This window comes from Trachurus japonicus, chromosome 5, assembly GCF_045865225.1.
Source record: "Trachurus japonicus isolate A0001 chromosome 5, Traja_1.0".
NCBI lineage: Eukaryota > Metazoa > Chordata > Actinopteri > Carangiformes > Carangidae > Trachurus > Trachurus japonicus.
This window is the reverse complement of record NC_140911.1, coordinates 10694289-10706065: the sequence shown is the minus strand read 5'-3', so window position 1 is coordinate 10706065 and position 11777 is coordinate 10694289. Positions and strand designations below refer to the sequence as shown.

Sequence of the window (11777 nt, the reverse complement as noted above, 5' to 3'; positions counted from 1 at the left end):
AATATAGATTTTTGTGAAAACAACATCCATCACCATTAATAACTCTGTGATGGAGCAATCTGTCTTCTGTTCTCTCATTGCCCTGCTGGAAATCAACAACGGTATTTTAATTTGGATCACACTAACTTTGCATAAACCTGCAAGTTGCACCTTACAGAGACAGTCGCCATCTTAATTGATCTTTTCCTGTCACCTAATATTAATATTTCACATTAAAGTCGACAGATATACCCCCCCAGCTGTAACACAGAGGGAGATGCAGGACACCTGGGGCTCCTAATAAAACAAAAGCCGTGTTAATTTAACAAAGTGGTTTATTGTTGGAGGCATCTCTAGTATGAATTTAAAGCTCTTGCAGATGGATGAGCTCAGTTGTGCTCCAGCGGGAATGTAACAATGATGAGATATTACTGTGTCTCCCCGGTGGATCTTTAACACAGGTGGCTTGGCTTAATGGAGAGGAGAAAATATGGATAAAACACTAAAATAATCATGAAACAATGTGGAGAAGGCGGCCCAAAGGGAAGCAAAGTAGAAGAAGAGACAGTCTTTAAAACGGTAACTCATTCATTCACTCACACATTAAACAGCAGAGATGCTTCACTGCTCATATTGTGCAGTTCAACAAATGCAACTGAGTCTGGTCAAGTCAACCTGCAGGGCACAGATCAGCAGGAATGGTGAGTCATACTATCAAACTTGTGGACGGCTCTTCCCCTGAGCACCGGGTGACCCTCGTTGTTCAGGGGCCCAGTAGCATTGGAGTGCATGGTGGGCCCTCCAGGGGACAAGGGTGCTGCTTCCTGAAGATGCTCTCCGCTGCAGCTCTTGCAGGTCTGGGCTCCGGACCCGACCATCACTGGACGACCAGCTGCTATAGCAAAGAACGGCGGACTTTCTCATAGGCTCCCAGGAAGATGAAACCTCCCATGCTGATGAAGGTTATCCTCGGTATGCTACCTGCAAACAGCCTGTGGAAAAAGGAGAGACAATATCCTTTAAATTTAGCATTAAAAACAGTCATCAACCATGTTGATACCAGACATTAAGATGGTTTCAGTCTCTAAAATGTGAGGATTTGCCGATTTTATATCACAGCAAACATAGCAGCTCTGGATTTTGAACTGCAGCTCAGCACTCACATGCTTCAATTGTTATGATCGATTGGCCATGTCTCTTTCCATTGCACTTTGTTGCGTTTTGTCTTTTATCAATACACCAACTGTCCAGACTCAGCCAAGTGTAAAAATACTTTTGCAATATGTTGCCATCTTTGCTAATATTTCACATTTCCATAACTGTGGTAGGTAGGTAGATGGAAACATACTTAATGCCTTAACCAAAAAAAAAAAGAAAAAACAGTACAAATCCAGGTCAGTCCTTGTGGTTGAGGAGCACACAGCTACATTTCAATTCAGTTACAATTCTCTCTCACTTCTCATTTCCTTTTGACTAGGAAGGAGGGAAGGAAGGAAGGAGGGAAGGAAGGAATGAAGAAAGAGATCCAGTTGAGACAAGACAGTGATTTTATTGCTGCAGCTTCTCTTGGTTTTAAGAGCTCGAGCTTGTTTTAGCATTGATATCAGGAAAGACCACACATTAGCATTTACTGTAAAAGTCCCTAATTGAGAAACGTAGCAACAAACCTTCACATTTTTGACCCTAAAGCTGAACACATGAATTGAGTTTATTTTCACTGTCAGTGTAAAAACAAGCAGGAAAAGCTCTGTGAAGGGACGAGCGCTACTTCCAACCATACACAACTCCTGTAGTCTCAGATAAGCACAGCGACAAAACAAATACGTCCACACAAGAGGTGACAGGACAGAAAATTAATAGCACAACAAGACTAAAGCTGGATCTGGAAGCATGTTATTTTTCCCACAGCACAATCCTCTCCAGTGAATTAAGTCTAATCCCACTGTATCTACCACATACAGCGCCTTACATTTTTCACGGCATGTCGGGAATTTCTGAGCTTTGCCACATGCACACACCCGATCTTCATTTCAAGGCAGCATTACAGGACGATTACAGTTGATTTTTTTTTTTTTTTTTGAGCTTGGAAAATTCTTCCCCAAAGTTTGCCTGCTGCGCGTTTTTATTAAGAAACGCTGTGAACAGAGCTGAGGGCAGCGCACGCCCTCTCATGTATCACTGCACCGATCGACAGTATCTGCCAGTGATTTACGGCAGCTTCTCGGAGGCAGGGCCGGCTCGAGTGCAGAGGGTCCATGGGAGATGGGGTGGGGGGGGCAAACATGAAGCCTCTTTGCGTGGAACCACTTTACAAGGAGTGAGAAGGGGCCCACGAGTCACAGCGACCGAGCCCTGACAAGAAGCTGTTGACGTTGCAGGGGTCAGAGGATGTGATGGGACATGAGAGAGCACCCATCTCCCAAGAACAAACCCCCCCTCCCTCCAATCTCCCCTCCTTCCCCACTACACACAGCTGTTTTTGGGATTAGGCTTCAAGCCCCCACCCTGGGGGCTCCCTGGAGCTCTCACCCCCCCTCTCCTCTCTCTTTCTCTCTCTCAGTGCATGACTGATGGCCAGATGACATCCACACATGTCCCTCTGCTGTCCATCCATCCATTTCTCTCGGCCTCCCTGTCCAGCGACGGCCCCCTCAGCTGGCTCAGTTGTTCGGGGATTTCTCCTCCGTCTCCTTTTCTTGCTGCGTCATCCACTTCTCAGACACGTGCTCACATTGTGCCGTCTGTTCATCTGCGTTTTCCTCTCTCTCTCTCTTTCTCTCCTTTTATTTTCCCCATTTCTCTCTCTGTCTCTCCCTCTCTCTCTCTCTTTCTGTACTTGCCTACCAACACCTTTCGTCTGCCAAAACGCCCCCACGCTCACATGGTCTGGACCCATCCAAGCCAGATGTAATGGATGAAGACTATTGTGTGTTTGTGTGCCTTGCTCTGTCTGTGTGTGTGTGTGTGTGTGTGTGAGGAGAAAGTACGTAAAACTGTCTACGCACACAAAATGTCTGTCTGCATTCATCATCTGTGTGGGCTTGTGTGTTCGACCCTTGTTTCTGTCCATTTTATCTTTTACAAGCCTTCTGAAATATTGGAGGAACTGTCCTGGTCTGATGGTCCATCGCTCTGCTCCAGGCTGAAACATCTCCACAACTACTGACTAGAATCCACTGCCATGAGATTTCCTACAGACGTTTTTTCTGCCCATATAATAAATCCTGTCGAGGTTTCTGATCCCAGCTCCAGCTCCAGCTCCAGCTCCAGCTCCAGCTCCAGCTCCAGCTCCAGCTCCAGCTCCAGCTCCAGCTCCAGCAGCAGCTCACAGCTTTCACATATCAAGTGAAATATCCAAACACAAACTCTGTGGACTGGCACAAAATAAAAAACCTCCACAGACGGTGTGTCCTGAACACTTTGATCGTCCTCTGACTGTTGCTCTTTGCATCACATTGGGAACACATTTTTTGGTTCACAGTGAAATGTTTCAGCAACTATTGGATGGATCTCCAATAAATCTGGTTCAAAATTAAACATTTGGCAGAGTGTTTTTTGCACCCCTGCTGTGCTCAGGGTTTGGGTCATATTTGTGTGCGTATGACATCTCAAAGTCGATGAAGCATTTTCTCTTGTTGTCATCCAGGCGCCGCTCGATGTGTTACTGCCTCATCTGTGTCTTATAAGACACAGGACATTTGTGTTTATCCAGGGTGTTTTAACAGAAACAAGCAATGAGCACAAAGCATTCCATAGATTTCCCTGGAGAGATCCTGAGAGGACCAAGATGTAGCTAATAGCGACCAACATGGACATAAATACAACATTTTCAAGGCTGCGGGCGGTGATGTGTTTGTGCAGGAGATGATTACCACAGTAGCAAAGCTGTTGTGAGAAGAGGTGTGAAGACTGTGCCATCACCAGTGGAGATAATAACAGCTGACAAAGGATAAGATGAAATAAAAAAAGATAGTATGTGTTTGTGTTTATCAATCAACCAACCTGATACACCACTACTGTAAAATACCAACTCAGTCGGGGGGACTGATGAAGCTGAGCTTTGGAGACTGAGAGCTCTGTGTTAAGTCCACTACATCTTACAGCGTAGTTGTATTCCTCATTATATCCGGTGTGGTGAGGACGAATGGTTACAGCAAACAGGACCTTTTTGTCCCAATCCTGAACCATCCATCTGATCATCAAATCATTATTTCACTTTTGGGAATGATGACCTTTCCCATCAGCCACAGCCGCAGCAGAACTTTGCATTTAAAGGGGACATATTATGGAAATATCACTTTTTGAAGGCTGGACAAAAAAAAATCTGTAATTTGCAGAATTCCTATAATGAAATCCATGTGGTTTTACGAGCTGTTCCCTCATTTGTCATTCAATGCTGTTATTAGTTTTAAAATGTTCATAATACCACCTCTACCTGTGAGTACCGGTACCGGTAGCAGATGAAAAGAGTGCTGTGATGTTTGATCCTTGGGGTAATTTGACCGAAGCATGTCACAGACATGTCTTTAAGACACCATGGGAACTATTTTAATTTGTGGAAAAGGGGGAAATTTAAGTCTCCTTTAAAGCACTAGTAGGCAAATGACAGACTAAGGCATAAAATAAAAAGTGGTGCGCATGGTCAAACTGTGCAAACAGTGGGATGTTAGCATGCTGATATTAGCATTTAGCTCACAGCGGCCAAAAGGGGCCGCAGGTCTTTTTTTCTGCTCTAACAATATTGACTTAATAGTCTCAGTGCAGACTCCCACCACAGGCTACTGTCCAAGTCTTTATCAGAAATTAGGGTCAGATTTATTGCCACGTGGGTCACACTACTGTGTCCTACTGTGCTACGATATGTGGCTGCTTGAGTGGAGCTCTTTCACTGGTAATTTAAGATTTGGGTTATGTCGTGTGGTGGCCACACCTACAGCAAATGGCAGCAACTCTCATGCACTGACACCTTTTTCACTATCTTAGACTTTTGACACTTGTCAAAAAAAAGACACAAAGCTCTTTTTTTTCAGACAACATACCTGCTGTATCTAGTATTTGTTGCAGTTGCATTAGTTCTATATGTAGCATGAATATTTGTATATTCATCATTTTTGTTCAATATATCTTTTTTTGTTTAGTTTGATAAGTGCTTGGGGGGAATTTCCTCACTCCAGCTCCCAGGATCATCTGGTCAGGATGGGGTGAAGGATGTGCCTCAGGAAGCAGGAGTCTTAAATAGAGGAAGTGCCTATTAAGACTGTACCAAGTGCCTGCCACATCACGGGGGGACTGGGGTTATTTCGTTCTGATTATTGAGTATTTCTTTAAACTTGTGTTTGGTTTTGAAGCATCAACAAAATCTTGATTTCCACAGACTAACTGTCCCATTCTGTTTATTTGCTAGTTAAGGTGTTTATGTTATCGCTCTGTGTGCACAGCTGGTCTGATCAGCTAGCGTGTATGTTTGTCATTTGGGTTGATATATTACTCTGTGATCCCGGACTAAGCCCAGTTCTGTTAATTTGACGTCTTTTGGAACCAGAGCAATTTTACTTGGTTTTGTAAATGATCAATACGTCATTTGGGCAAATAAAATTCTCATTTTAAAAATAAACCTGTGGCTCCTCGTGTGTTTCAGCTCGGTCCCTCACAGATCACCGATGGACTTCACACTTGCGCATCACTTTTGTAGAGTACAAAGCTTTACAAGGTACCAAGCATGTCACGGATCTTCCAAACATCCCAACCATTCACACAACTCCACGTTTCAGAATGCACCGGCCCAGATCGGGTGTTTCCAAAAGACGCTCAGTGAAGGGCTGGCTGGCTGCGCACGGCTGGTCTGCGTATGTGTGTGTATAAGACACAAAGAGTGAGTGTGTATGTGTGAGGGAGAGAGTATTCAAGTGTGTTTGTGTAAGCGTGGACTGGTGTAAATGCTCCAAATAAACGTGGAGACATTAGTCAGAGGTTGTTGTCCTGCCCTTCAGCTCTTTCCATCTCGACAGAGCTATCTATCACCATCTGCTGAAACCCAAGCCACGGGCCCTCTCCCCCCTCCAGGCAACTTCTGAACATTACTCACACAACAATATTTAACAGGATCCAAAGCTCATCAAAATCCAATGACGGAAAGAGACAAAAGTGAGGAGAGGAAAACTTGTCCAGCGGGCAGCTGGACGGCCGAACGACGACACGCTAGACACAACAAGTCCTGACATATTCCACTCTGTCTTGTCATGTGACGGCCAGCAGTGAGAGGAATGAACTAATTTTAAACTCGACGCTCTTGTTTTGTCTCAGCTCTGGACTGGCGTTACATTTCCTATCTGGGGCCGGGCCCACCTGTGGACCCTGACACGTCACAGCTGAGCCAGAGCTCTGATATTCCCCCTGGGCTCCCTGACTCACTCTGACATCACAGCCTGGCCGGCCACCGAGCGCCGTCATTCCCCGAATGTCCGCCAATCACCTCTCCTGAGGAATCGCACTAAATATAGTCTCGAGGCTTGACAGGAGCATATGGAAGAATGGCGATGAGCTCAAAGAAAATGTCTTGGCTTTAGTTTAGAAAGGTGTTGGTGCAAAATTTCTGGCACCTTCGTAGGAACAACGCCGAGGTTATAATAAATAGCGCCTCTTAGATATACAGCTCTTTTATAGCGTACATTTAAAAAGAAAGAGACTAGTTCTAACCTGTGTGTGGGTCTTAATCAAAACTGAGACAGTTTGATGTTTTATGCATTCCTGCAGTAGGGGGTGGGTGTACTTGAATTACTTGGACACAAAGGTGGATGACAATAACACAAGTCAAGTCAGAAACACAGATGTTAAAGCACTTCTCCTAAAAACACAAACCACACACTCGTCCACAGAAAACCACACACACACTGTGTCTGTGGCAATGTGCACTGCATGCTGTTGCCAAATACACCTTTTCATAAAAATAAATTGTCCCAGAGCTTCTTCAATTACCTAGAAATTATTTAAAGGGTCTTTAATGTAAGTTTTGAATGTTTTTAAAGATTAATATCTTTAGAAAGAAAGAAAGAACTGGTTCAAGGCTGCAGAATCTTTAGCTGTGTTTTCTGATTTTGTGTATCATCTTTAATTTTCTGGTCAAAGAGTTGAGATCTGCAACAAATGCATTTAACAAAAAATAAAGATGACCTTTCTCTTTAGTTTGAGCCACACAATGCAAGGCAGGAAACTAAAAAAACGAATCCCCCAAAAAACAAAAACTAAAAACTATTTTTCACTTGATAAAACAAAAAGTAAAAGTAAAGTAGGTTTCACTTGAGCCGACAGGTTCACAGCAGATCTCTGCTCCTCCAATCACACCCCTGTAAGTGAGAGATGTATTTGAACTGGGTGGGGGAACAGTGTTCACCTTCCTCGACCTGATTACCTAAGCCGAAAAACTCAGATTGCCGCTGCCATAAAAGTACAATTAAGGTTCACCGCAACCTTCCAGACTCTCTGCTTTGTTGTGCATATGCGGGAAAAACCTGTCATTTGTTTACTTTTCTCCCATTGTGGTTTACATAAGGCACAGAGCAGACACAGCCTGGAGGACATGCTGCCTATTAGTCTCTGTTTTGACACGACTCCTGGTGCAGTTTGGTTGTTTTGCAGGTTACTGGGGGAGGCCGGTGTGAGCTCCACCGCTCTCTGCTCACCCGGGGTCTCCGGGGCATGGCACACACATGGAAGCACTTTAGAGCTTCACTACACTGCAATTGGGCCTATTACCATAATTACAGCTTTAAAGCCCCAGCAATTTGTATCAGGCATGCACCAGCGCAACCACCAGGCCTTTGGCCCTGCGGAACAACCGTCCCCCCCCTTTCACTTTCTACACACTCTCCTTTGTCTCTGCGTCTCATTCTCTCATCTCTTTCTCTTAAGTTTGCTCCCTCTCTTTCTTTTCTTCACCTTCCACTAGTTAAACATACTATATCAGGAGAGAGAGGAAGGTTTTCAGGGGCTCATCATGATGTAGAGCTTATGGTCTACGCTCTCTGAGCTCGGAGATATCGCTGAGCCCGGGAGCAGAGTTGGAGGAAAGAGGGAAGGAGAGAAAGAGGAGGAAAAAAAAAAGAAAGAAAAAAACATCAAAGGTGTGGTGCAGAGGTGGGCACCGGCATCAAAGAGCTCTCCTGAACATTACCACTTGGTTGCTGTAGCAGCGAGGAGAGTGGGATTCGTAGTCAGGGCGTGAACGTTTGGAGTCTCAAACATCGTTTTAAAGTAGTTGGAGGAGAATCCCCCTGTGGCTCATATCAAACACAAAGTGTAATGTCTCACTGATTAGATTTTACAGTACTGCAGCTACACAAACAAACAATGATACAGTGGCTTGTCAGTGTGTGTCTGTGAGTCAGGGGAGGGGGAGAGGGGAGGGCGGCGTCCCACTGGTCCCTGGCCCGGGCCCAGACCAGATCTGCTACGAGCAATCGAGCCGAGGTGCATCCCAACTAAATGATGGCGGCTTGTACACAAGAAGCCCCATCAGTCACTGTGAGATGAGGGTTTGTTTTAGTGCTGGCAGCCCTCTGTGGCCCCATTAGACCTGGCCTTTTGTCTGCTGTGCATCATAAACACATCAAAACACTCAAATAAACCCCTCCACTTGGCCCCCCTGTAACACCTTAATCAATAGGCCGGTGCAGCAAGATGGCAGGGAAAGCTTTTATACATCTCATTTTTCAGCTGCAGCTATAAATCCACCCCCCCCCAACCCTTCTCCTCCCCTCCCCCTCACCACCTCCCAAAAAGTGCTGAGATAAAACAGTTTTAAGCAATCACAATTTTAGCCTTGGATAGGGATGTCACGATTACTTGTTTTCACAATTAATCGTGGTATTAAACAGCACAATTAATTAATCATAAAGATTCCCAAATACTGTCACTTCCCAAAAAAGATTATGTCGGAACCATATCGGCAGATGTCTGCCAAAATAAAGGTAAATATTCAGATACTGGTCCATTTAATTAATGTAACATTGAATTGGTAGGAATTTAAACGTTAGTAAGTGTCATTTGTATTTAAAAACAAAACAAAACAAAACAAAAAAATGATACGTAAAAATTTGGTATAGATGACAATTTATGACCCGAATATTTCAAACACTTCCCCTGGGGATTAATAATTGGTCATATATTAATAGATACTTGAAATATTTTGTGTTAACAATGAGTAATGTAATTACTTTTTGACTATATTTGATTTTACACATTCATAGTGTTAATGCATAATAATTGTGATAATTGTAACACTGTGATTATTTCTCTGACAATAATCGTACCAAGAAAATGTATAATCGTGACATCCCTAGTCTTGGAGCAACTGTCCAAAATGGAGACACACACACACACACACACACACACACACACACACACTCACCCTGTAAGGCCGCGGCTCTTCCACACGTCGTACAGCACCACTGGGATGTTGCCACTTGCTGTGGTCGAGCCAGCCTAGACAGAGAAAGAGAGAGAGAGAGAGCATTATAGAGGTGTGATGACAGATAGATTGTCTTCTTCCCTTCCTGCTCCCCCGGACAGATGCCCCCGGTTAGACCCCCCCCCCCACCACCACCACCACCACCACCACCTCCTCCTCCTCCTTTCATTCCTCCGTCTCGCCATGGACAGCTGTGTCAGCGCAGGTGACACCTCCATCACCCACCCATACACTCACGGCTCAGAAAACACACCGAGCCATTTGCCCACCCAAAAACACACTCAACAAGTCCCCCCCCACCACCCAACACCCGTGAGTCTGGCACTTTTATTTACACAATACGGCTTAGCTGGCCAGAGAGTTTTTAATCCATCACTGGGAAGTGGCAGAGCTTGCAGGATAAGGCCTGGTGGGGTTAAGTGAGGGTGGGTGGCTGCAGCAGAAAAAGAAAGAGGCGGTGGAGGGAAAGGCTAAAACCAGGATAGTAGCTGTAGTGTGTGTGTGTAGGTGCATGCACGCCAATCCACGCCACAGCTCGCTGAACATGTAGGAAACAGTTTGCAACGTCCATTTGTAGGTTGCGACTCCAGGATCTGCTGGAACCGGAGGAAGATTCCCGCATTTTTTTTTCTATCTTCATGTGCGAGGGAAAAGAAAAAGCCACCCCTATTCCTTATGTTTCTGTTGGAGACAGGTGGCTGAGAAATGAGTCTCCCCTCTCCTCGTCTGACAAGTTTTCTTTTCCTTTACCGCCGTGGAATGGTGGAGGGAGGGAACGGAGGAAGAGGGTGTCCAAAACACACACACAGACACACACACACACACACATAGTCCCTGTGCAACTAGTGCTGACATAAAAAAAAAGTTCAAACAGCTCAATCTATGAGTTTCCTCTCGTTTTGTTTTGTTTGCTTTGTTATGTTAAGTCTCGCAATCATTATAAACAACACGAAGCATCTACACTGACTCGTCAAGACGGCGTTTGAACACATCAGCCTGACCCTGACATGTGGAGGGGAGTTAAAGTGACACTAATGGCAATAGTGTGGTGCACTGGCGGGAATCAGGCCAGCTCGAGCAGAGGAGCAGTGTTGTACAGTAGCAGCAGCAGCAGCAGCAGCAGCAGTGTGATGTGCCAGGCTTGTCACTGCTGCTGCAGGCAGGGTGGTGTGGCAGGAGTCCTGTCCTGGAGGAGCTTCACACGTCCAGCTGTGCCCTGGACATCCGCCCTCGTTTGCGTCCTCCGCGCCAGACTGCCTACTGTACAACACCGCTCATTCATCCTGCCGGGCCGGAGGAGGAAAAAAAAAGAGAGAGAAGCCTTCTCCTCTGCTGCTGTGGGAAGGAAACTGAAGTAACAAGCTCCAACACCCACATTTCCTCCCCCCGTCGACTGATCCAAACCGTCCATACCCATCAACACCAGCCCGGCTCGCTCCGTCTGTCTCCGTTCCACCCTCCTGCCTCGACTTGTCCTTCCTTTGTTGCTGTGGGACCAAACTTTGAACTGACATGATATTGAAAAATGACATGTCACACCTTTAGGGAACCAGAGCAGCATAGATCCGTTTTGGTCATATTTTACTTTACAAGTGCACATTTTACACTTCTATTCTAATTAGTGCTAAATGACTATGAGTTCATTCATAAGGCCACTGACAGAAAACTAATCCTTTTTTTTTTTGGAAACTTTTTAAAATGTTACCTTGGGAATCTGTGATCTCCAAGACTAGATCATAGCACAGGCAATATATTAATATTAATTAAATGTTCTAATAGCAAATATATAAACAAATATAATATTCAGTTACAATGCAAACTGTTGTACCCAGCAAGATAAATAAGAAAGGTTCACTTCACAGCAAATATTGACACTGTTAGCTTAATTTCTGCAAACATGAGCTGCATCATAAATTTTGAATGTTACAACACTGTTAACTTGTTAAAAATCCTTATAATCTGTGAACAGGTTTTAAACTAAGACACCTCCAATCTCTCAGCTGAAGAAGTTTCACTCCTGGCTTTTATTTCATTCTCACTGAACGAGATGAAGCCTTTTTTTTCCCCTGTTAACCTGCATCTGCTGAATCAAAATCTTGGCCTTATAAAGTTATAACCGAACAGCTCTGAGGCAACGCAGGCCGAGTCCTTTGCTGGTGGTAAATTACAGCAGCTGCATTTCAGATCATGTTTACAGGAAGCCTTTGTACCGCGCTGTTCCACCTTCGGCCAACGGCTTCTCACAGAAGATCAAGACCGGCCGAGTGTTTTGTTAATTCCAGTATCTCATTAGTTTAGGACGGAGGAGGAGGGGAGGTGGAACACTGTGTCT

General features: G+C 44.8%; 1 protein-coding gene across 1 annotated transcript in view; it reads right to left on the bottom strand.

Annotated features, from left to right (window-relative positions):
• Positions 1–296: 296 nt before the first annotated feature.
• slc25a26 (solute carrier family 25 member 26) overlaps positions 297–11777 on the bottom strand; it is a 54810-nt gene continuing 43329 nt past the window's right edge. The window contains exons 9-10 of the mRNA XM_085776143.1: positions 9386–9459; positions 297–971 (exon numbers count right to left, since the gene is read on the bottom strand). Of these exons, the coding sequence (XP_085632269.1) occupies positions 875–971; positions 9386–9459 (171 nt within the window). The 3' untranslated portion in view covers positions 297–874. The remainder of the gene's footprint in view (positions 972–9385; positions 9460–11777) is intronic.